The sequence below is a fragment of the Amblyomma maculatum genome, chromosome 1 (genome assembly GCF_055883805.1).
Source record: "Amblyomma maculatum isolate TAMU_Amacu chromosome 1, ASM5588380v1, whole genome shotgun sequence".
Taxonomy (NCBI): Eukaryota; Metazoa; Arthropoda; class Arachnida; order Ixodida; family Ixodidae; genus Amblyomma; species Amblyomma maculatum.
The window spans coordinates 333,152,310-333,179,337 of record NC_139344.1 but is presented as its reverse complement, the minus strand read 5'-3'; the positions used below and the strand labels follow the sequence as shown (position 1 = coordinate 333,179,337).

Here is a 27,028-nt window from a genome sequence, read left to right as displayed (position 1 = left end):
GCAGGCACCTGGCACCATACCCGTATAGTTCATCAAAGAGTAAATATCGGCGTTCGAGTGCTGGCATACATTACTCATTTGGTGATCATTTACTATGTTGCGCTCGTCTTGCGCTTGTTCAAAGCCATCACTCACATCGGTGCTGAGATCATAGGCCAGAAGTATGACGCGAGGCAAAGCACCCCAAACATAGAGGTCCGGCCGCTCCTTTCCTATAAAAGCGAGTTGGCGGGCTAGTTGGTTCAACATGGTGAAGGAACAGCGCCTGTGTGCGTCCTTTTTGGCTCCCTTGTGTCCCGTCCCTTGGGCTGTTCCTTTACCACGCTCTTTTCCCTTCGCGAGGGAGTGAGGTTACTTACCTCTCTCAGCATTTTCTTCGCCTCGTCAGTGTCGAACTTCCTCGCTACAAGAGAAAAGCGCCATCAGTGCGAGATACATCGGTCAGCAAAAAGTGTGCGGCATGCGAATGCCAAGCTCATACATTGTAATAAGTTTATACAATGTTATGTTATACAATGGCTGCGCTCATCAAACCCCGCGTGCATTCTGATGCCTAGGTGTTTTCGCCAACCGCCAAGTAAAACTATGCCAAACAATTGCTTCACATGTCTTAATCGGTTTAAGCGGAATTACACTCAAGCTAACTTTTTTTGTAGTTCGCATTAGTAGCTTTTCTGAGCGAACGCAGCTTCTTGTTCTGCGTTTTCAATTAATTTCAAGTGTTATTCCTAGATGTAGCCATGTTCCTTTTTATTTTTATTTTTTTTTTGTTCTTTAGATTGAAGATGACTACACTCTTTATTTATTCGTTTAAGTTAGCGTTCAGCTTGAATACCGTATTCGTGCTGTCAGTTTCCGTGAAACAAGGAAGGTAGCCGCCCAAGCAAATAAAGCTGCTCACTGAGGCAGATGTTTCGCGGCTGCTCCTTAGTTTGTAGTAAATGGAAATAAACTCTTTAATGTGCACTGGCTGTACCGTCGAGGTCTCCGTTTTGGTGTTGCAAACGGGTTCTCGCATGCGCGTTTCATTTCGTTCAGTCCAGCGCACTACCGAGAATTAAATTTCGAACGGAACAAAACTGACCTCTACGTAAATTTTCAGCCCTGAAGTTGTTTTGTTTTCACAGTTCCTTTCATACGATGAACATTCTAGACCGCGTAACACATAATATGAGCAAAAGTTCTTGTGGTAGCAAAATGTTTAATAAACTATGAAGTGCAGCGGAGCTGCTCAATCGTATTTACGAGATTTTCTAGTACAAATAAGTCTTGTCAGTAACCACGCTTTGGCCATGGCTGCCGAATTTTTTAGCGAGATTAAACAGATCCTGAGGCCTGTCACTTTCAAAGTCGAACTTATATAAACAGGATCTTTAAAATCTTAGCTGAGCCGTCCTCTGTTACATGGCATCGTCAATCCTTAATTCGTAAAATAGAAAAAAAAAAAAAAAAAAAGTCCCTTCTGAATATATCTGGCAAGATGATCACGTTAGTGTATTTTGCTCTAATACATGCATAGGATAGCAATAGTCAGCTACTTTGTTTCTGCCAACAAAAGAAAAAAAAACTGCTATCGCCTCGATAGCAGTCGATATCGCCTCGATAGACAAACGCAGCCATTATAGCAGCATCGCGGTCACACACAATCGATTTCTTCATAATCCTCTACCAGTCCATTTCTACGAAGCGCATCTCTTGGGTGGTTGCAGCAGCGTTGCTATGGAAACCACCGCGTGAGCTTTGGACGTTAAAACATCCCATTCGTTCTCTACGACCGTCTAAAATGACAGATGTCAAGGCGCGAAGCATTCTGCAGCTTTAAAGAAGAGTCGATCATGACAGTTACTCTTCTCGCGTAGTGTCTCGGGATTCTATATTTTTCTCGAAATTAAGACTTTAAAGCCTTCTAATTCAGTTATGCGAAGTTCGTTATTGGCAGCCAATAGACGACGCCATGGAGTTACGGATGTCAAGTAGTGACCCTGTGTAATACTGTTATGCTTCAGCTGCTGTGCTCACTCAGTACTTACCGTGCTCAGTTACTGATCTAGAGGACCTATAGGTTGAAGCCCGCCTACGGCGGCCGCATTTTAACGAAAGGAAAACGCAAGAAGAACGTACCCGTGTACTAGCTGTGCTATGTTAGCGCACGTAACAGAACAATAAGTGGTCAAAAATATTCCGGAGCTTTCTGCTAATATGACGTCCCCATAGCCCGTAGTTAGTGAATTGAATAATCATTCGTTAAGTACGCAAATAATAAATTACCTACTTACCTAGTACTTAGTCATTAATTAGTGCTTAACGAAATAATTAATCAATAAATAGTAATTAATCACTGCATCGCTTAAGCTCACGTGAAAGTTTTCCTAATGTTCCAAAAATGTCACATATAAACATAGAAATAGCCTTTTCATCACCTTACTTAAATATTTAAGGAACATATGCGCAACTTGTGCTTACATGGTTGAGTAATTAACCCCCCAAAACTAGACGCGTCAATCGAGATCCGCCACAAGTTGAAAACTTAGAAAGTAAACACAAGCAATAACGGCGAGCGCACAGTAGAATGCAGCACAACTATAGTACACGTCTTCACGCGTATATAGCCGGTCATTAAACGTGCCTTATGTGCAAATACCTACTAGTTAAAAAGTGTTTACGCAACAACGTTAAATTGGGCCTCGTCCTCATGAAATTCCGGCGTCGGCTTTATCAGTGTTGCAAAAAAAATCAAGAGCATGCTTCTCGCAGGTGGTAGTTGGCAGGTGACACAGCTGTGTACTGATTGGTCGCGGGCTGTGTGACGTCACGAGACCACGTGACGTGGCCAAGTTGGCAGGTGCTGCCACCTCCGGCAGCTTTCATGAGTGAGAAGCTGAGATGGGCCCGGATCCGGACCCCAAGTTAGACACGCTAATCCTTGGCCACGCAAGCACATTCGTACGGCTTTTCGATTAAAGCGGGAGACTCTTTCGAGCGCATGGTCTTGCTTTCACATTGTGTGGTACCTTACGACTGTAAGCTAATGAGTAGGCGTAGCATAATAAAAGCAAATACTAAAATATTAGCTATTAAATTGAATGGAAAAAGGGCGTGTACGCGACCGCGGATACAAAAGGGGAGCCGGCAAACGGCAGCCAGTGACGCTGTTCCATCACACCGTCAAGGGCGGAGCTTAAGTGTCCCTCTAATTTTTAGTTTGGTTTGGTTGAGTTTAACGTCCCAAAGCGACTCAGGCCATGAGAGACCTGAGGTTTTTAAAGTGCACTGACATCGCAAAGCACCTGCGGGCACCTTGCTTTTCGCCTCCATCGAAAAGCGGCCGCCGCTGCCGGGACTCGGTCACACACCCTTGGGCACAGCAGTCGAGCGCCGTAACCACCACTGCACCACCACAGCGGGGCTACCCCTAATTTTCATTCCCGCAGGGGGAAAAAAATATGACAATGATGCTTTAAAAATCTTCATAGCGCTTATTTGGTTGTGTTTTGAGCATTGTAACAAGATTAGAATTTCTAATGTCGAATTATAGTTACGATCTGAACGCTAATATTTCGAGCACGGCGCTTTTGTAATGTTTACTTCACAAATTAAACTAATGCTTACCACGCTAACATAAAATCCGAGCAGGCCTAGATGAATTTTTTATGATGCTGGTTGGTTACATCAAAAAGTAACTGAGCAATTAGCCAGCTACGGAGGCTGTCTCGTTCCCTCTCCGCCAGCGTTTATGGCAAGTTTCCACTGGAGCCACCCTTCCGATCATGGCAGCGTACATGGAACGTCGTGCATGTGTCACGTGGAATGCGACTGAGCGGCATCTGTGTACGAATCAGATTATGACACGGGAGTTCGAGCACGTGAATCGTGCAGCTATTCCTGCATTAATCGGAATGTATGCTCTATAATTATTCACTGTCCCGCTTACCTCGTAGCCATTTCAGCAGGTACCAGTCCTCCCGACACGGTGGCGAAAGGTCGGCTGTGGCATCCCGGAACTGCAAAATTTGTTCAGAATATATACCTGAAAGCCGACATGTATTATGTATACTGTTGCCGATGCATGATCCGTATGTGTTCTCTCTCTCTCTCTCTCTCTCTCTCTCTCTCTCTCTCTCTCTCTCTCTCTCTCTCTCTCTCTCTTTAAGTACTATAGGCAGCAAAAGTTATATATAAGCAGATAAATGGAGGGGAAATGAAGGTTCTCGTTATGATACATGAAAGAAAGAAGCCAACAGTCGGCGAGGCCAAGGAAAGCATTGGGGATTGTACTTTGTCTTTATTTTTTTTATTTTTACTTCGATAATCACATAAATTAGTAACGTAATCTGTTCAGGGGAAAGATAAATAAACACAAAGTAGAAGAAAAAACAACGTGCCGATGGTGGGATCCGAACCCACGACCTCCAAATATCGCGTCCGGTGCTCTTCCAACTGAGCTACATCGGCCGCTGTCCCACCTGCTACTTTCTTGGGTATTAATGTTGCCTGTATACGAACCTTGAGAGTGTTCACCAGCGCCACTCTCAACCACGTCCACCGCTATATATATATATATATATATATATATATATATATATATATATATATATATATATATATATATATATATATCTGCTTTCGCCCGCGTGGCCTTGCTACCAGGGGAATGCACCTCCTGTCATTCCTTGCGACACATCAGCGCGCGTCCCAGTCGAAGAACGTACCGACCGTGTAAAAATAAGACACAATATTCTACCGTACAAAATATTGTACTATACGAAATTCTGATGTTACTACAGAAATGTATATTGTCACAACAGGTTCACTGTTAAAACCCGCACAGAAATTCTGTTTTCATGAACAGAAATTTTCAGCAGTTTTTTTTTTTTTTGTTGTTGCTTTTTTTTTTTTCGACTAGGCTAGGGTACATGATTGATTACTCTACAATAAATGTTTTCGTACACATTCGTCCCATAAACTTTTTCTGCGGACAGTACGTGTTGTTGGGCTAGTTTTATGGCATTATATTTAAACATAAAACAGTGGGAAAATGGCACTGAAGAATCTTACACTACACGCAAATCACTCCTTTCCTGTGCTGTGCAAAACGTGTCTCGCTGAAAAACAAAAGCAATCAAATGACAACTAAAGCATTTTTGCGGACCAAAGCGAAACTACGTGTTCCGATGATTCCCCATAATAAACGGTTCCGTATTAATTTTGTTCAACCGCCGCTGATAACCTGCACTGAAATCTCAATAGAAGGAAGTTTCCGCATACCATCACTGCGGTCAGCATCCAAACAGCGGTGGATAAGGTGACGTGTGAAAAGAGACCAATGGAGATTAGGTGACCATTATGTAACCTATACGTATATGAAATAGAAAAGAAAATGTTGCGCAATCACCGTGTGACCCTGCGCACCGGAGCGCGCAGCGCACAGGAGTAGACTGACAATCTCGCATCAGCAGGAATCCTATTATCAGAAAAGATCTCTTGGGAAAGTCATGGATTGAGAACAACTTTGGGTCTATCATGGCGGCGCATAGGTGATAAAAATATGGAAGGGAATAGGTCCTTGCTTTGGCTAAGTAGTCATGCCACCGCAACTTGGTCAGCCACTGATAATCCTTCGAAGAGAAGGTATACTTGTACATTGCCAGTGCTCACCTATCAGACAGAAACTCGCTGAATAACTAAAAGGCTTGAAGTGAACCAGGCGTTTCGGAAAAGCCGGCCACTAATTTTAAAAACAAACATTAGAGATATGAAAATGGCTTCTGCATCACCATAATACAAATGTCCGTGGTTATAAGAAAAAAAGGTGAACGGAACTAACTATAGTACGCTGATTCATTAATTTATAACTTTTAGGTACTACAGTTAGGAGGCCAATTGCAACTCGAGGCTTGTAGTCGACTGTCATCAATAACCATATCATCTTTTAGAATTTTGAAAACACCCCTTCTATAGCTCAAAAACATTTTATCTCGCGCCAAAAGACGCGCGGTTTCGAAAACTCCGCGCTCTAAGCATGGCCCTCAGTGCCGACAATGCATTAGTCCATCAATCGCGCCAGTTCCACGTGTTTGTCCCGCTCACGCGGTGTTCGCCGTTTCTCTGTGCTCCACGCAGCCCACGCAGGACAAAGAATGGCGCCTGCTCTAGCGTCACATGATTGATACCGCAGAGGGCGTACTTAGAACGCGGGTTTTTCGAAAGCCAAAACTTCTTGCGAGATAGCCTCGTAAGCCCCAGCACCGAGAAAAATCGCATTTTTCAAATTCGGAAACGCACATAACTACTTGCTGCCGGCTACATATTGCTGATGGAAACCAGGCGCCCAACTGTCATAGTTAAAAGTTAATTATCAGAAAATTTTAAACCTCCTTGCCAGTTCACATGATTTACTTTTTGGGAGATATTCGCCAACATCGTTAGTGCTACAAACTTCAAAAAGTCTGCTTTAAATATATATATATATATATATATATATATATATATATATATATATATATATATATATATATATATATATATATATATATATATATATATATATATATATATATATTTCCCATCTTCCCTGAAACACGTGGCATAGTTGCATATTGCCAGTGCTCACCTACCGAGCAGAAAATTGGAAGCTAACGAAATGGCTTCAAAAGGCTAACGAAGAGCTTCAATTTCGGATAGCGCAGCAAGTCGGGGAAAGCAAAATTGTAGAGATAAGCCCCTCAGGAAGAAAGCCGAGTAGGATATGAAATAAACGCGAGCTAGCTGATTATATACTACCTGAAATCTAGAATAAATAAGCACGCATGCTATTTCCTCGCCCCTCCTCTCTCGACACCACGAGCGTTTAAAGATACTAACTACAGTACTGTTCTGTGTTTTGAGGACGCTCTTCGTCGAATCATTTGCGTTGTTACCTAATGAGCGCGGCAAGAGTAACGTCTACTACCGACCCTCCGTTTTTATCACTTGTTTTGTTTTTGTCTTTAAAGAAACAGCGCTGCCTGCTCGGTTGTGGGCCACTTTCACCATCCCATTGCCAGTCTACATCCGTACAATGTTAAACACCTCGCTTAGTTTCACGTCATGTGGATTCTATATTGTTGGACTCTATTCGATTCTATGGAATTCCCTTTCAATTCGTGTGCGCACTTGGCGTAGTAGTGCGCTGCCACCCACGAAAGGCAAAGAAAACAGAAAGTGCAAATTTGACTTGGATTAGGAAAGAAATACTTATAGTACTAACATTAGGTCAGAGCTCCGTGTACATTAGCGTAATTATACATGTCCCTTCTTTAAGAATACGGCATCTGGCGAATGCTTCAGCGAGCAGAGCATATTTCCACAGCCCATCGGGAAAAAAAGCTATGCATCACAAAGCTGTCACTTGAGATGAGGCGAAGGTCGCCAGCTGTTGTGTCAATGTAAGGCTGACCGACATGTCCACTTCATCAACGCAGGCTTCGTTACACACGCGGGAACTCTGCTTTACCTGTATTCGCCGTCCGAATGCAGTGTGCTACACTGAAAACAGAAACGTAGGAAGAAAAAAATTGTGTCTGTCGCATGACATAACACCGTGCGCTATGCGACGGCTGACTGTCGAGCGCAGAAGTCTGTCTCCGGTCCATGGTCACGTGTCAGAAGTCATGCGACGGTTGGCCCGTTTCTCCTGCGCACTTCTTTTTTATCCATGCATGCTTTGCCGTGGCCCCATATTTACGCTAATGAAACAGTACCGGCCTGCACTTCCCTGATACTTCACGAGTGGATAATGTAGCTATGTCGTCGTTTACATGCGACCAACTGAAATGACGCTCAAGACAAAAAAAAAAAAAAAGTTGACTTGCACAGCTGTAAACAGAGACCACTGTAACTAAACTGAAAACGGAGCTATTATACGCTAGAAATGGCCAAATTAGGAAAGACAAGTATCGCCACCAAAGGCCGCATCGGAAACACAAATGCTTGCGTTGACACTTTTATCCAGGCACACATCCTAGAAGTTACGCTACACAGCTTTATTCAAATAATGTATATAGCATAACGCGATCCACTACAGCGAGGCTCTATTGCGCATGTGCAGATCGACTTGTGGGCACCAGATGGCGCCACATGCTGACTGACGGGTAAAACTCTTTACAGGGACTTTAGCTGACGGCTCGCAAGCTATATACTGCGCCTAAACCAATCGGCACGTGCGCACTGGCGGCGGTGGTAACGGATCTTGGAGTGCTCCATGGTATAACTGTCTACCACTGTATTCAAATTGGAGCGACCCACCCTTCTCGGTGTAGACGTTACGAGTTCAAAGTGACTGCCGGGAAGATTTTTAAGCCCAACTTTCTGGCGATCATATACGTCCTTTGCCGCAGGACAAGTGTGAGCATAACCAGGAAGAGTCGGAGAAAGGATTTTTACCGTGAACGGTAACTGGATGAAGCTTGCACTCGGGTATTTCTGGTGAGAGGACAAGGACAAACTCGTGGGCCTTCGCACAGCGGCGCGAACGCAATATGCCAGCGGTGCCAGCCACCCACACGTTTTCCGATGAAAGTGATCCGTTCGATGCAATACGCTATAAGAACTTGGCGCGGCGTGGAAATGCATGTAGCATTTCCCTGTATTGGTAATTGTCTGCTGGAAGACACATCGCAAATACGTGTCGTACGGTTAAGACCCAGGTGTTAGGTAATAATGATACTAACATTTAGCTATTAAAAAGGCAAACACGCCTGTTTAACTCATGCAAACGCAGCTATAAAGTAATAATATCCGTCCACACTTTATAAAATCCATCTTTTGAGCCTGGCGATGCGCTCCGCGAGACACCGCACACTGTCATCCGACGCTATCCCGTTGGCTCCACGCTGACTTATCCATCAAGATTCCAGGCGCGGTTCCAGACACACACCGGCTTAGCACAAATTCGTGTTTCCTAACACTCACATCATTGGCCTAACTCTTAAACGGCTTCATTGTTTATTAGGCCGCAGGCTACGTTAGAAGAGATTCGTCACTGTATACGTGCTAGGTAGTGGGAACTGGACAAATATGACAAAAAAAAAAGAAAGCATCACTATAAGTTCATCGAAGGGACCAGAATGGAATACAACAACAAACATGCTTGCGTAAAATTTTCTGAAAGGGTTTTCATCCTCCTGCGCGCTGGTCGCCCTTGTGTCGAAAGTTTCGCAAACGCTTACTGACGCCGGCTTATTTCATACTGATTAGATGTCGTGCGACGGGCTAGCATGTCCATTCGGTAGATACTGCTCACCTCTTTGTCCTCGCTGCGTTATTGGTCTCTCCGATATTATATTGGCCAACTGGTATTTTTTGCAAAATAAGTGCTATCTTGCCTTGCACAGTCCGAACCCGACATGGCGTATAGAAAAAAAAAAAAAAAAAAAAAAAACGAAGTACCATGTATTCTTCGTGGAGGCGAAAACACTACGACCGCTGAGACGCTGCCAGAAAATACTTGAAACGCCAATGACGTGTTTGCCATGTAAGCCCGGTTTGCCATGTAAGCCTCGTACATAGTCGCACAGGAGTTTGACAGAAGGAAATCGTTTACACGAATTAGCGCTATTTGCATGAATTGTTGATTTCAATCTAACTGGCTGTTTACAGCTGTCAGCACTTTTTTACATATTATACAAATTTGAAGAGAGAAATTCTGAAATGCACGCGCAATATTTTAATGTAAATGTGTGCGTAGCAGCGCGCTTCAATTTTGCAATGTACCACACATTTTTAAGGTATTTGTGTTTCGTGACTTTAATGTTTGCATTGATTACGGACTTTCTGGAATTATTACTGAGGGAGTTACGTCCTGACTTGTTATTGTCTCAAGCTTGAGATGTGAACTTAATGATTATATGCAAACAACGGCAGCAGATGCCAGCACGAACACTCAGCCAAGGTCACAGGGCACAGCAACAACTTCGAGCATTGCGAAGTCCAATTGACAAACAGCAAAAGTCTTACTGACACTGCGGCTGCTGTTTTCGGCTGAGAAGTATTCTGCGGTACGTCGATCAATAAAGACCGAGTTGCGCGGGATTTTGCTGATCAATATATATACGTCATAAATTGTTATCTCTCCTTTATTTATGGCTCTTTCTGAAAACTGCACCAAATAAAAAGAAAAGGAGGCTTTGAGTACGAAGCAGTTTGAGAACGGGTCATTAAATATGTGCTTGTACTTTTAAATCAAACAAGTCGCTGACAGCTGGAACGCCTGTGCTATGCTGACTGACCGCAAGAAATCTTACCTTCACTTGCACTACATAAGTGCACGATTTCGCTTAATTTAAACGCAATGCACGCAAACTCTTGGGCAAGTTAACATTATATGATAAAACGACAAGCAAAAGTTACCGGCAGTACCGTGCAGTTAAGATAATACTGACGCGTGATACGTTGCGCTGAGAGACAGTCAGATGAAGATGAGGGAGTGGAAAAGCCGAACCTACGTTGAGCGTTCCGCGATGTCCCCAGTTCCAGTAAGTAAACTAGTTTTATTCGTTGCAACTTGGTATCAATTGATCGTTGATGCGGGGCATTGATCCTAGGCTCACCAGCCCTCCGAAAAAACCGACGCTCGCGTATTAATAATGTTACGGACGAGCAAGGAAAAAGAAGCGGGCAGTGACGCGGGCAGGAGCGCTCGCGCAAGGCCCGCAACGTTTCATTAAAACGTCATCTCACGGTCATAGAACATCTTCTCTCTGTTCGCTGTTTTCATCGGTTTGCCGATTCGTGACAATATTAATGCTAATCGAGAGCGGGATAAACCACTGACATGAGGATACAGACAACTGCTCTTACGACAGCCTAATCGGTATCAGACGAGCAAAGGGGGCTTACGTGCCTAACTTGCGCCTTGCACCACGACCACCGTGGCTACAACCGATCCGTGAGAGCTCTCTAGCTACTATTATAGCAAAACCTCATTATGTTCCGCTTCTACCGCACAGTTTTGCAGATGCGCCACTGCAGGCTTAATATCATCCCTGGGCCGTTCCTCTCTAAATGAGACGCAGGCGTTCTTTCCGGTGCTTTTTTTTTTCTTTTCTTTTTTTCACTTCAGTGCTTTGTGTTCTCGCAGCTGCAAGGATAAAACATAGTTGCTTTATTTTTTTTACGTCGCACCGTCATTTCAGGGCAGGCAGTCCATTACTGCACCCCTGCATACATCACGCCCAGAAAATATAGTAGTATATTCCTACACACACAAAAAGAAAAGTGCACAAGCTGCCGCAACTCAGTTCTCCGCCTCACTTTTGCCACCTGCAAAAAGCTGGCTACCGACCGTTACTCCGGTCGAGTGGTGATCCTACCCTTATCACCCCTTAGCGGAGTCTGCGCGTTAGCGCTAAGCTTGTTTATTCAGCGGGTCAAGTATCGCTTCCTATCAACCTAAAGCTATTTCGTTACGCCTCGTGTTGAGAGCGAGAGACTGCCTCAAAGGCTCCCCTCCTCAGCTGCGTCTTCTTCCGGTACATTAGCCACATTGCGCCTTGGGGCTCGCAGCCAGTGGCGCGTCAGCAAGATAACGATACAAACAAAACTGTCGCTATGGTAGCGTCGCACACCACGATGAGCGTCATCCAGATTCTTCCTCGTCGCTGACCACCACTCTGATAATCCCCTCACGACCTCGGCGAAGCATGGGCGCTCCTCCGCTCCTCAGCAGCCCGCGTATAGTTACACAACTCCAAAAACAAAGAAAATGCCCCAGCAGCACTCGTTCTGAAACCTTCGTTAAAGCTTCTCGTCATCAATGTCCGAGCGAATGAGCTGATGTCCTTGGGGCCCTTCCCCAAAACACTTATCCTTCCTTCATGGCGCTTGCATCTTGTGTGTTCTGGTGGCGCCTATATACCAATAGAATTACATAGCCAGGAATCTGAGTGCAGAGTGTCAGTGCTGATGTGTTTTTGAAGCGTTAGAGCTGCTCGTAAGAAGAAAAAAATTATTCCTCCGCGAATGGCACGCGAGCATCTCGGTTAATCGAAGCTAACCAATCAGCGAAGTTCGCAGAAATAACCTGTCGGCAGGCCATCTTCTCCATCATATCGTATTGGTACGCTGAGTCATCGCCAAAGGCAACCGTTGATGATGACTCCGCGTATCAAATACGATGCGATGAAGACGAACCGGTGTTGTGTTTAATCGTGCTTGAGAAAGCAAAACTAAGACACATTATTCACGACCTAGCAGAGAGCCGTTGCTTCAGTGACCTCACAGCACTTATCTATACGACTTATTGACATATTTCCCGCTCCCCACCCCCTTTCACGCAGTCCAATGCCCGCAGCCAGTCATTGGACCAACCGCGGAGCTATATATCACCCAGGAAATGCCTTGCGACAGCAGCCTTTGAGGCTACGAAGAGGTTCGTTTACAAACCAGCGCAACCTTATCTCCTGCTGGGACGCCGCGCAGGTTATCTTATAGTGTACTTGTCCCAAATATCATTGTTGTTCACAGGGCAGTGAGGATAACAACGAGCTTCCAAGCGACACCGATTGTGGCTATGGGTTGTATCTATCTTACTGGGCGATGTACTTGAAATATATTGCATGCATATGAAAATTTTGAGTGTCGCATTTTTCCAAGGACCCATCATTTTTTCAACAGTCCCAGCCAGCCACTGGCGCCAAAGCTGTTTTTCCCTCACCCATCTTAAAGAGCCGACCTCGCTTCATCGGACTTCTGGCCAATGCCCAAGGTGAATTGATAGGTCAAGGGTACGCTTACTTCGCGTCCGCCTATGCTCCGTTGGCGTTTTCAGCGGCCTTGTATTTTGTTTCAACAGTATTCAAAGGCCATGGAATTGTGTGCGCCTTTTGGTGGCACTTGGTAGTCTTATAAAAGTGGAACGTAACCAAACTTTTGCTTTTATTTTAGTCTGGCTTTATGTGGTCTAAAGCCCTACATCAACTCAAGCTATGAGGGATGCCGTAGTGGAGGTATTCGGACAATTTCAACCATCTGGGACTATTTAACGCGCACTGAAATATCCCAATAAAAGGGCGCTCGCTGTTTTGCCTCTGTTGAAACGCGGTCGCCGCTACCGAGATCGAACACAAGTCGTGGCTGAAATTCAGTTTGCATGTGGTACATTGGTACCCATGTCTCACTCATCGTCAACTCTGCCGTCCAAATACACGCATAGCAACCTTGGCGGCTTCAGACGGATGCAGACTACAACGGTCTTATGGACGGCACTGTAACACAAACTTGCTAATCGGCTTTAGAACGCACAGCCAACAATTATTTTGTGATTCGCCCAAAATGTGGCTACGTAGTTTTTCTTATTTTCCGCAATTGAATTACATTCCTTTGATACCCCAAGGAAAGCCTACTTTTAAGAAATAAAAACAAAGTGAATGTAACATGTTCGCATTTGAATTCAGCCCCACATCAGCCTTCCAGAACACTTACTGAGCCATACTGCGGCAGCTAACAACCAAGACCCGACACATCAGCCTTCCAGAACACTTTTACTGAGCCATACTGCGGCAGCTAACAACCAAGACCCGAGCAACACCACAGCCTCTTTTTTACCTTGGCCATCAGGTACACTTATCTCAGATAAACAGCCGAAGAATGCGCACGTATCATTCGAGCAGCCATGCACAGAGAAACAAATACGAAAGTGCAAGAAAGCGGCGACGCAGCGCCAGACAATACAGCCGGCGCGACTGGAAAATCTCGAGTGTTTACGCCTCATGGTCCATTGGAGCACGCACCGCGAAACATGCCGCGCGCGTGCAAGCGCTTCAAGCCTCACCTGGTCGAGCGCGGCGCGCTCCCTGGCGCTCAGCTGCTCGGCGGCGACGGCTTCTTCCGCGGCGCCGTTCATGGCGACGGCTGCCGGCAAACTGCTACTGTGCCAAGGCCGTGGGCGAAAGCTGAGCCGATATCGCCGTCGGAGTAGCTGCCGCAGCGCCGCTCTGGGCCGCCGGCGTGAAGCCGACGGGGAAAGTGAGGGGTCGAGGTAAACAAGAGAGAACACATATTTCGCTCGAATGTCAACTGTGTCAACTGCCTCATCTCCCCGTGCGATGGCGCACCGTTAGTACGAAATGTGGCGGTGCCCATAAAGATGTCAATGCCTGCACGGTCAGAATCCTGTAGGCCTATAAGGTTTAGAGATAACCATGACGGAAGTAAGTCACAGGAGAGGTCCAAGCTATTCGAGCGACGTTGCCAAAAGCATGCTGGAAGTGACGTGAATTGTTTTTAAAGAAGCATCGGCATAACGCGTAGTCAAGACAACAGCGCCTGCAGGAAGCTCGGCTACTCGGCTGACAAACTGGTAGTTTTCCATCCTCCATGTTTTGCATAATAGATGCGTCCGCTGCCGCCCTGAACTCTTTGGCGCGCGCATGATGGGGCAAGGGAGAAGCTAATCGCTATCGACCAAGGGCGTAGTCAGGAGAAGAGCTTATGGGGCTTCAGCCCCCTACGAAATTTTTAATTATTGTCATACTCCGTTGACCAATTAAAATAACCATCGGCACCGGGAATGTTTATCTACAATATCTTTTTCACGCTCAAAAAGACATTTCGGCACCAATAAAAACGCTAGACGTACTACATTCACATTTCTAAAGTATAGTACATCGGACCATACAAACGAGACAAGTCACACTATCAGACAAGCTGACATAGCACGCAGCGAGGTCGGATGCATGGAGCAAAAACAAACAACAACAAAAACTGGGAGGAAGCGACGCCACATGCGCAGCCTCCAAAGGACAACCTCCTCTGACGCCACTGGCTTTTCTCTCTCGGGGTCCTTGTTCGCACTGGTTCTCGGTGCTTTTAGTAACTGTGCATGTTCCGGAGAAAAGCCTGTCAAAGTGGTCCGCTAAAAGTTCGCATCTGTTCGCAACACCTCAGTTCCTTAGAGTGCAAATGCTACATTATAATCAATGTTATATATGCACACTGGAGAGAACCGCAGGTAACGCTTTCACCTACGGGTCCGTCAGGAATACTACGCGTTCGAGCTAACGTTAATTGCATGGCTGGGAAACTGGGTATGATGTATTGACAGTTCTGCATTTGCTAAATTAAACGAAAGATTTTCGTTCGAAACAGTAAATGGACCGAATAATCAATGGAGCGAAACCCAAAGCGTTATCCTTCCGTGCAATCCTTGCATCCCGGCACGCAGCTCGTGACAGGCAGCTGGATATGGAGGAATCCGCGCAACAACGCCAGGCACTCTCGAAAAAAATTTCTGGCTACGCCACTGTATGTGGCCGACTCCGTGAAGTACCCCGCACTTCCGATTTCAGAAAATGTGAAAAGCCTCTCCTAACTTTTTTTTCCTGTACATGAATAGCAGAGGCAATTTAGGTCCGCGGTAGCTTGCCTCATTAGCAAAGCGCTGACTGATGGGAGAGTTGGTGCGACATATCCTAGGAAAAGGCAGCGTACCAGCACAAACACGAGGGGGCAAGACAGCGCTGTGTCTTGTCCCTTCCTAGTGTTTTCTGTAATTTCATGTTAGTAATGATTACAAACACATAGAATTACAAGGATAATAACACAGAGGAGACGCAGGTATAGTAACTATTCCTATTTTAATTAACTGCACTGCATATTAGCGGTTCAATTCATTTCGCATTCGAGAGAGCAATCTGTCGGGCAAGCCAGTAGTAAATAATCAAGAAAGGCGCTGCGCTAGACAAATGTACGAGAAGGGTAAGCATGAACGCCTTAGTCCGTGCGCAGTACACTTCTTAAAAGCCTATCTTCACTTATTCACGGTTCTCATTCACTTATCCTCCTCACTCTTCAAAAAGAATATTTTACTGGCGTCGTCTCTGCGCCTTACATGCTGCTACCAAATCAGCACTGGTCTTTGATACGGCCAGACGCACTCTATATGCGCAATAAAGATGAGATAGCGGTCGGTTTCTCTTTTACTGCATCAGGCATTCCATCGGTGTGCGAAAAAGGCTTCCACATCCTTGTAGGAAACCAGTCTTGACACTAGTAGAGCCCGTCTCAAATAAGTTATTCAGCCATAATTTGCTCTCCCGGCAGAACCCGATGAACTGGGACGGTTTTCATCGAACAAATATTGTGTTCTCTCTTTCTGCTGAAGTATAAGTATGAGCATACATACTGCGTCCACAGCTTGCAAAACGTGCACTGGCCAAACTGTAATGGAAATTAAAAAAGAAAATTTGCATGAACCTATTTTTTTTTTTTTTTATTGCGAAAGCAATACTATGACAGCCAAAGCCAGACTTCGGGTGGTCGCAGCTACGCCGTGAAGAGGCGTAGCTACAGTCTCCTCAAGAAAAATCAGCCTGCCATAACATTTGAATTCACGTTACCGCTATGCCACGGGCATGGAGCTGCCAACTCGGGTCGCTCCTTTCATATGGGAGGGTGATATCAGAATCAGCCTGCCACAGCCATTTGCGTTCTCGTTACCTCTAAGACACGCAGGCACGTCCATACGGCTTGGTTGAAGCGTGACTTTATATGTGGGCTGGTAGACCCTAAAGGATGAGCTTAAGTGTCCCCAATAATGCAGCACTTTACACTGATATGGCGTGATAGGGGAATAATGTAGCAGGCAAAAGAAGCTTCCGCCGTTGCTTTCGCGATTCAACTAGGGTTAACCGGAGCTAAACCACAACTAATTTATTCCATTCCACCCTGCCAGCTGAAAGGAGAGGGACACCGAAAGGGATGAATGCGACCCCTCTAAACATACTCAGACGTAATTTGTTAATTTACATTATGGCCGCTATAAGCCCTTCCTCAGTGCTCACTAACCATTTGCCCGTTCACTGAATCACACGACAGGCGTGTTATACGCAGATGAAACAACTATTCACAATAGTAACGTACATCGCAACACGCCACTGTAAATTTCACTCATATACCATTGTTATCCGCTAGAAAATAACATGCTGCAAGCAAAAAAAAAAAAAAAAAAGATAAAATAACTTTCATGCTCTTTCCATCTTTCATGATTGAAATTAACACTGCAGATCTGACATCTCTGATACTCGATAATCACGTTTTGCAAATCTCCGAGGCTTCCGAATTTCTACACTTGCACTTAAAGTTTCATCGCCATGTTCAGTCCTGCACGAAGTTCCTTTTTAGCATTCCCATCATCATCATCATCAGAACACGTGCATTTTTGCAACCAAACCAAACATTGTACGATCTCCATATTATCCCTATAACCTCAGTCACCTCAGTAACCTCAGACACGTACTGTTTGCCCTGCTAGAGGAATACATCCCACTCCCTCTTTGCTTCGAACTGTGAGCCTTCAGGATCAAGTGATCAGGTATACAGACGTCGTTTAAATGATTCCGATAGTCCTTTTACCTCTATCGCACTTAAAATGTAGAGGCAGCTAGGGCTCCAGTCTTGTCTGCTTTTCGTGTTTTGTCCTCGTTGCCTTCCCAAACAGACCAACAAATCCAAACTAAAGCCCTAGTGCATAAACGTGCATCCGCTTGTACACTCATTCAGTCTCGAATTATCTCTTTACGTACGAGCTAATCAATATATTCAGACTCGTATTGGCGGTGTTATAAACCAATTTAAAGAGAGTAACAATCGCATTTTATCTGAAGTCAGGATTAATCACGGTACATTCACAGTCATATTTATGGCTATATCAAGGTGTAGTAGTAGTAGTAGTAGTAGTAGTAGTAGTAGTAGTAGTAGTAGTAGTAGTAGTAGTAGTAGTAGTAGTAGTAGTAGTAAGTGGTCTTATTGAATAAAATAAAATAATAATAATGGAAAGAAAAGATTTTCCCTTGCCCCGGTATCTGCTATCGATACCGGTTCTTATTTGTTTTATTTCGTTTTCGGCTTTTATTTTCCCAGAACTCAGCTCACTTTTTTCGGTGTTTATTTCCAAGCACAACTTCAGTTTTTTCTTCTTTTTTTTTTGTTAATATTATGCTCTGCTGAAGAAATACAGTTTCTTTTTTTTTTTTGTTTCGGTGAGATAAGTGGCATCCGTGTACAGTTAAAAATGGCATAGAGTTCATTTTAGATTTCTCTTCTTGCATGTCTGGTTTATGCACTTTTATATATTGCATAGTTGGTCATATATACAGTCAAGCTTCTGGAAGAAAATGTTATCGCCATGATTAAAATTAGCATTATGACAAAACACATATGTAAAGCATAAATCAACACGTTAGACAAAGGAGTAACAGAAATATTATTTATTATGATCAATTTTTTTTATAAAGATCACTTAAAGAACAAACGCGTGACCGGAAGAGATAAGCGACACACATATACGCTAAACAAGCTTATTAAAAATGGAACCCATGTATAGTTGCAACCATAGCCTCCTTTACAACTTAATTATTTTCACGTCTGAATCAGTTCATCTTGTTGTAATAAATGCACATGTGCTTTTTTCTAAGTTCCCTTCATTAGGTCACGCCCGTTGGTGTCTGTCGGAGTCGGAACTTCGAGAAAGCTCTCTCAACATTTACGCTAGACACCGGCAGACTCAACAGGTGAAGTGCTGCAGGAGCTAAGGCAGGCCACATGTTCGAGTGTGAGCGCGAAAATGCAAGTGGCGCCACTTTCTCGGACACTATACAGTTTTTGTATTCACGGAATTCAGATCTGAGCACCTTCATTTCCTTAATGCCTTTGGTAACAAGGGCGAAGATTGGCTCATAATTTTAGAAGCCACTTGACGTTTCTGCATTTACGTTTGTATCCACTATACTAACCTTAAACCAGAATGTTGTCGTGGAATTGCTGTATGTCGTGCAGCTGGATGCGTTCCACGACACGCTATCTTCCCATTTATGTTTTTCGCGACGGTTTTACAATAAGAAAGAAATGCATCCGTGAGCTCTTCGCGGTCTTCTTCCTCTACAATGTTGTTGATTTCATCATCGCCAACCCCTTTAGTCAAGACACCTCCGAGATGTACAAGCAAATAATACACGTTGCACAGAAGTCCTCTGACACTTAGCTTACGCAATATGGGCAATATTCTATTTGCGTTCTGTTTCACGAATTTAATTTAATCAAAAGGTTGCGGTTTGCCTCACTGCTGGCAACAAAACTTTGGAGGTTCTTGCACTTTCACCCTTTGCAGAGCTTCTCAAGAAGGCGAGAATAGGCCGCCAGTAATCCAGGACGTCGCACATGAACTCGTAAAACGAACACCACCTAGTAGGGCAAACAGTGGTTAGAAATTACACTTCTGTGTTCATTGATTTGCACAAGGCATGGAACTTTCGCCATATTTCCTCCAGAACTCTTCAGCATTGCCATGAATGACGAAGTCACGAATGCGTGCGAACCTTCTACGCTCAGGCCTTCAGCGAGAGAGTTGTTTAGAAGGTGGCAGGCATGGCTCAAATGAAGGCCTCTAAATTCAATTACTGACCCGCAGATATCTTGATAGAGCTTTCCCATATACGACGCCGAGTCTGAAACAAGCATATATATACCTGGCTGAAGCTTTTGTCAAATTTAGGCAGAATGTTTTGAAAAAGTATGGCCGCAGTTAGAGCGTTACACTTAGACAGGACACAGGACTTTCAAAGCGAACATTCGCGTGGCTCTGTGCGGTCGTAAAACGTGGCGAGCACAGCAACAGCAGGGCGTCTTCGTAGATCAGGAGACTCGTCTACCGTTACTGCAATCGGGCAGTCACGGATGGCCTCTCGGATTGCTTCCATGTCGCTCTGATATACTTCTGTAAGGTATCTCTTGTACATCTGGGATGACTGCGGCATGGTTCTGGCAGCTCGACGACGCTGGCGAAATAGTTCTCCAAAAAGCCCGTCTGCTCGACAGAAGGGTCGCAGCCTGGCATAGCGCTCTGCAGAATTCGTGGGCTACATCTTGGGCGCTCTTTCGTTTTCCAGCGGCACTAATCAACGACAAATGAAGGGACAGCTGAGCTGAAGAGGGTCAATTCATGAGGCCATCAATGATGCTTCAAGACGTTCAGCCACTGTACATAAACCAACTATCCCACTGTCTCATCATGCTCCTGGCTCGAACACTTTGTTGTAATTTTCTCCCGTCACCGAGAGTTCCCGGCGTACATGTCAAAATACTGACCTTTTTCAGTTTAAACTGAATTTTTAAAAATGCATTCGGCGTACTTTTATCGTTTTTTTTTTTTCCCCTGTTTAAACCGAGAAGTCCAGCCCCTATCTATATCTTTTCGGATTTCTTTATCTTGATAAATTAAAGCATCCTTCGCTGTTAACTTATTTTTTAATTTCACGTTGCGGTTTGGTTAGCATAAAATATTCCATTCGTAATTGCTTTTATGTATTGTATGCATCATTCTAAACTGCATATTTTGTATTATCGGCAGCAAAGTTTTTACGCTACCATTGCTTTTTCCGTATTTTATTGCGATTTTTATTTTATGCTAACGACTTGATGCACTGATCTCATTGTTCGTAAAAACTTTTAAGGTCATATGGGAAATCTCCCTGACTATAGATGTATTTTGCGATCGTCTCCTACAAAAGTTTAACGAGATAGCGTTAAAGGCCCCCACGCCCCAAAGATATTTTGTTTGTTTTCAGTTTCAGTCAAGGTAACTTATATGCTTGTACTATTTTCTTTATAAGTGATTGTCTGATTTCCTTCGTGGGTTTCGTTTACCTTGGTGTGTACATAACACAACAGCGATAACGCCCAGAGGTGCTGCAGGAATTTGTTACAAATACACTAATAAACACGCTCAAGCACGGCTGAGCGTTTCCGTTTACGCAGGAAGGAATCAGTTTCAGAACTATACTAGCATCACGGATGTTAGAATAACGATTTGATTTGATACTTACCTGTACCAGGACCTTCAGCAGAGACCGGGCGCGTCCTGACTTGTGATTTCTTTATTTGAGAAGCCCTTTTTGTTTAATTGTAAACGCATGAGTCACCCGGCAGTGAATACGATAGTCGAGGGGTCACATAAGATGACCCCCGAAGTTATTGCAGAGGCCATGGCTTAAGCTTCGAGTTCGCAACATTGTCCCAAAGGTATAAAGCAAAGCAAACCAGTGAGGTGCTCACCGTTGAAATCGCTAAACAGCAGCCGCCTTGGAACGTTCAGCTAAAAAGATGGGCACTGTTATTAAAGAATTTTCATTAAAAAAAATTCCAGTGACATCAGTTTGTAGACAATCTTCATCCTATCTGGCGAATTTTTCAGCTTTCGATTAAACAAGAAGGTCTACTTGGGAGGGCTCCATATTGATAGGAAAGCTCGTGCAACTTCGACTGCGTTTATGACCGACCCTCAGCGCCACAGCATCCGGGTAAATTATGCGCCAGTGCGCTTCACGTTTCTTGGAGATAAAGATTCGCCTCCGACAGTGTCCTTGCCTGTCCTTCTATACAGTCATTCTCATAATGAACACAGTTGCTGGGAAGGACCCTCGCAACTTGACCCTCGGCTATCGCCAGTCGGCACATGTCGTAACACTCGGCACACCAGTTCATATCGCATCGGACGCCTAGACAGAAGAATGACCGTCTTTCTGCTCGCCACGTACTTGGCTTCGTGATATGCAGCCATAAATGAATCGTGCTCCAGTCAAAAGGAAGCCGGTCGCGACCTCGTTAAGAAGTGAAATCTCGATAGCCAGAACTCGAAGGGGGCCGGAAAATAACTGTTCGAATATATGCGGAATTCGAATTATGGGAGGTGTCTTGCATACACACTATCAGTGGGAACATATGCCGTCATTTCGAGTCAGCCGATTGCCCGAATTAATGTGATTACCCGCTAACACATTCGATTCCGGCTTCCTGGGACACCTTTTAATTTTGAAGCAAAATGTGGGATATTGTAAGGTATTGTTATGCACATGTTGGCGCGAATGGTGCAAGGTTCCTTTCAGACTTTTTCCCAAACTTTCAATCTCAACTTTCTTGGGTGTCAATTTCAACTGTGAGGCGACTGCGGAGTAGACATAGTACAATACTGTACGGAAATGTTGATTGAAATTGCCCAATCTTCCGACGAACAGCAATATCTTCGTTTCAAAGTCTTCCCTCTCTCTACCGGCATCGATTATATTTAAGCCTGCCATAGAAAACCAATGGCAACAAATTTTTTGAGGAAAGTTTAAACTTTATATTAAAATAGTACGAGCCTCGAGAAGGGAGGCTCGATGATACGTTGATTGGTACAGTGGAAGTTTACTTTATGCGAAACAATTGCGGTCATAAGCAAATTACAGTTAAAGAATGAGCTTGTCCGGAATTTCTAACATTAAGATATGCTGTTACGTACATGTTTACGGCAGCTTTCTAACCTTATCATACGTAGAAAGCTATTGCTTTTAAAGCATTTCATGCGCATGTACCGAGTATTCAAGACGGTCATAGAAAACCAATGGGGTGCGTGCTTAATAAAATAATTTTGAGGCAACTGTAATATATATATTCTAAGTTACTGCTATAAAAATATTGAATGAGATGGTCTAACCTTCCGAAACGTAGCAATATCTTGATATTAAAAGTATGCCATGCGTCTAAGATCACCATATAAAAAGCTGGTGTGTTTTTGGCAATAAATCGCAGAAAATTGCTAGCCTCCAGAGGAGATTGGGGGCTCTGCTGATATATTATTATCGTGCAATCTTACGATGTGGGAAAAAGTTCGTTTTCCTGCTGACAAAAAAATGCGCTTTTGCAGAATTCCTTATTTTAACTATCTTCACTGCGTATCTAGTCTAACATCTGTGTGTACAAGTGGGTTCACATGTGCCACGCTTATATGCAAAATCTCACGTCATCAGAGTTTAATGCAAGCACATATGTGTTCATGATTAACTCATCAGGTCGTTTGCTAAAACTTCTTTCACCTAGGCCATCGGCTTCTTGGCGAATGATTTTCTTAGCGACTTGGCAAATGGAGTCTGTCCTAGCATATCAATGCAATTTGCATAGGTTCTTTTTCTTATATTTAGTGCACATGCAAATGCAGCTTTAGAGGCTATGGCCAAGATAAGTAGCGATGTTTCATGCAGTATGCCAAATTGGGTAGAAGAAAAAAAAAAAAAAAAAGAGCTCCCCGTCGGGGAATCGAACCCCGGTCTCCCGCGTGACAGGCGGGGATACTGACCACTATACTAACGAGGAGATACGTTTTGGCAGTACTTCGGAGGTATCAGGTACTTGAGTAACGAAAATCCAACATCGTGAAGTTACACAAAGGGAACGATATTTGTATTCATCACATGAACCGCTTATGTACCCCGTCGTTGTGTTTTCACATGGACGGATGGAAAAAAAAAAAACTATTTTCTACAGATTCGTGTTCGTGACCGTTGCTAGTCGCTTGTGCGCCGTGGTGCTTCCATCGAGCGGCCGTGATCATGGATGCGGTCGCGCGACCGTTTTGGTCGAAAAGCGACTGCCGCGGGCCGATCGGGCACAGTCGCGCGACTACTAGTCGCAAACCACCAATCAGCGAGGTCCCGGAGTACTCGATCGAGCACCTTCTCAATGCAATTAAAGAATACCCCTACCTTTTCAACAAACGGCACCCAGAATTCAAAGGCGGAGAAGGATATGGCCTGGGAGGAGACTGCAAAGATATTCGGACTATCCGGTAAGTACCATGAATACCCTCCTTTGGAGGACCTTTAGGGGTAACCTGAATAAATAAATAAATAAACTTTTGAGGAATGGGTGACACCGTCTATTCGTCGTCGGCGTTCTCCTGGAAACACGAGAACGTGGCGGGCTCGCCTGAAAAAGCTGTGTCTGGCAAGCAGCTGCTACCGACGTTCGCTGTCATCGCCCAGCAGCTCTCCTACTCCCAACCGCAAGTGTGAACATCGGCAGTGGCGAGCTCCTCCTCTGGTCTTGCTCACTCATCTAGTGGAGATCAGTGGTTTAAACCAGCGGAGAGGCGGAGGAGGAGCGCATACCAATCTCTTTCTCTTTATGCGCATAGCCCAGCCGACGGCGGGTCGAAGGCGCTAGAGCGGCGCACCTGTGACCAGGCACCCGAGTGGCGCGGTGTACTGATCTTGGAGAACAGTAGTAGAGCTACGCTCTAACAACAATGTTCATTTTTGCACAACTGCGCCCGATTCAATGTAACTGCGCAATGCTTAGGCTGGTCGTCCACCCACCTATACCCTTTTTTCCTATAGTCAAAATGGGCCAACTCACCCAAAAAGAGGTGTTAATGAACCATACCCACGCATGAACGCATAAGCCATATGCATCGTACTTGCGCCTCACTGTCGCAATTTCGCCTCATCGTATTCAAGCACTGCTGCGGAATTAGTCCCAAAGTTAGTTCCAGAACGTCAGGAAAATTGGCACGCAATGAGAGCAGGTACACATTCACTATTATATGACCCTACAAAAGACAGCACAAATGCTGGCACCGATCTGAGTCGCGTCTTGTGCACGTCAATCTTATGTGCCCCAAATAGCTAATGCTGTCACGTGAATTGGTCCAACATTACGTTTTGTTGACAGGGAACTTGCAAGCTGCTAATCAGAAGCCTAGTCGAGCGAAAATCGTTTGTGATTAGTGTGAAAATTCCACTGGAGACGCCAGGAACATTTTTTTTTTTGTCAGTAATGAACAAAGCTGGGAACTAGACGGAGCATACGAATAAATAAAAATAAATAATTGGTTCACATGAAGGGAAAGGCGCAGTATCTGGCACACTTGCTATGTGGACACCTGAACCGCGCCGTAAGGGAAGGGATGAAGGTGGGAGTGAAGGTGGAAGGAGAGAGGGGGGAGCCGTAGTGGAGAGCTACGGAGTAATTTCGACCTGGGGATCTTTAACGTGCGCTGACATCGCACAGCACACGGACGCCACTTCGTTTCGGCTCCATCGAGGCGCAGCCGCCGTGGTAGGGTTCGAACCCGGGAATTCCGGACAGTGGTCGGGCGTCTTACCACTTCACCACCTCGGCGGGCGGACGAGCATACAAGAAGAAAGAATATTACCGGATCACGGTTCTCACTTGTTTCCGCGAACTGGACGATTGATTAAAATTGTAAATTGGTTTATAATAAAAGAACGGCCCAGCATCTGATCTGACTTCTGTCACACTTCTCGGTGGACACTTGAACCAAGCCCCAAGGAAATGGAGAAAGGTTGGTGTCAAAACTCCCACCTCCCCCTCCCTTCCGGCCGGTCAAAGCAAAAAGGCCTAAAATGATGGGCCTAGACTGCAGCAGAGCTGACTTCGTGGTGTATTTGGTTTGGTTTGGTTTGTGGGGTTTAACGTCCCAAAGTGGCTCAGGCTATGAGAGACGCCGTAGTGGAGGACTCCGGAAATTTCGACCATCTGGGGTTCTTTAACGTGCACTGACATCGTACAGCACATGGGCGCCTTGCTTTTCGCCTCCATCGAAACGCGGCCGCCGAAGCCGAAGCAACTGCGCTTCGTCATCCTCAAGGCGCGGGAAAAGGGAAAAAAACGCTCAACCAAATCTCAAACACTGCGCCACAGCTAAATAAAGAGTATGCGTCATTGATCGAGAGACCTTACTAACTGCTCATACATCAATATAAATCACAATAAAATACCCGGCAAGGAAAACCTACTGCTTTTTCAGACAATTTTGTTTTCCACAATCTACTAAACTCACTGTGACACTCATTGCGATAGACAGGACTACTCAAAATCTTCGAAACATTACTGAAAAGTATTGAATGCTGAAGAGATAAACGTTCAATCTAATACACTACAATGACAAGCCAGAAAACGCGCGCAAGCAGAAGCCGTTTTGCATCTTTTGCTAGGTCGCGAAATGGCATTGTAGATATTAAAATACATTTTAGTTTGTCACGTTTCGTTCCTTCCAGCGCACAATTCTCTTATTCGGAAGCGATACAGAAAAAAGTTAAAAACGTGGGACCAACTTGCCGCGGTGGCCTATTTTCACATGCTTTGCGTACGTTACTCCCACATGTTGCATATTTTATTGCATATTTTAAACAGCTGGTTTGGTGGAAAAGCCATTAGTGTCGTAGTAATTTATAGCGTGTCGGAAATGTTCGTGCGGACAAATCCTGAATGCTCGGAAAGGTTATGACTTCTTAACCACATGACCTCGTGCGGGAATTTCAAACACCTCACATTCAGAATAAAGCTATGAAATATATTCAATGCCGTAAACCTGTCGTCATTAGGGCTCGAATCCAGGTTCTTTGCATGCCAGACGGGCATGCAATGCATAGGCCGTCATCTGTTTATCTGCTGAAAACAGTGAGGCAAATATTCACCACTTGTGGGCTTGTCCGGCACTGAAGCCACCAAGGACGCTCCTTCCTAGGCTTTATGCGATCGGCTAACCTTTCCCCATTTATTTACTAACCGTTTTTTTTTTCTGAACTCCCTTTATGCTTTCAGGCAATTAATAAACAATGTTATTAAGAAAAAGAATCCCACTACCAGTGCCAATAAACGAATTCTCTCACCGATCAATGTCCCCGCACACAAGGGCACTTTCTCAAAAAGCTAAGCAGATGCTATTAATAAATGTCAATTTGTGTTGTTGTTGTGGCTGTAGGAAGAAGGGCCTGCTACTGGCTCTATGTCCATTTGTGTACAACCACGCGAGGTTCGGTGTAACCGCGCAGCAGCCCAACACTCTAATCACTACCACCGCGGCATATCTATCCCACCCCAACCTGGCGCCCTGAAAACGTACGCGGGGAGGCTAAACACTGCACTCTCTCGCAGAAAATATCCGCCTCCAGCCAAGGGGCTCTCCAAAGCGGAGGAATAAGATGGCGACGCCTACAGACAGATGCATACAATTCACCAGCCCGTTTAAGTACAGTCGTGAGCAAAAGTGGTATACTTCACGCACTGCGAGAAAACTGCCCGCCAGATTTTTTTAACAGATAATCAGTTATTTATGAGATATGCATAACGTACCCTTCTTGATATAGCTGCCATCTTTTTTTTTTTAATCGATATTTATTGCCTCAGGGCATCACTAGGGTATGAGATGAAGGATGAA

At 44.7% G+C, this 27,028-nt stretch overlaps 1 protein-coding gene and 1 non-coding gene across 2 annotated transcripts in view; both read right to left on the bottom strand.

Moving 5' to 3' along the window:
- LOC146207455 (SEC14-like protein 2) overlaps positions 1-14,551 on the bottom strand; it is a 34,363-nt gene extending 19,812 nt beyond the window's left edge. The window contains exons 1-3 of the mRNA XM_084587526.1: positions 13,808-14,551; positions 3,932-4,001; positions 360-403 (exon numbers count right to left, since the gene is read on the bottom strand). Coding sequence (XP_084443652.1) covers positions 360-403; positions 3,932-4,001; positions 13,808-13,879 — 186 coding nt within the window. The 5' untranslated portion in view covers positions 13,880-14,551. The remainder of the gene's footprint in view (positions 1-359; positions 404-3,931; positions 4,002-13,807) is intronic.
- An 8,537-nt stretch (positions 14,552-23,088) lies between these two features.
- Positions 23,089-23,160, bottom strand: TRNAD-GUC (transfer RNA aspartic acid (anticodon GUC)). Its single transcript has one exon. It is a non-coding gene; the product is annotated as a tRNA-Asp (tRNA).
- Between the last annotated feature and the right edge of the window lie 3,868 nt (positions 23,161-27,028).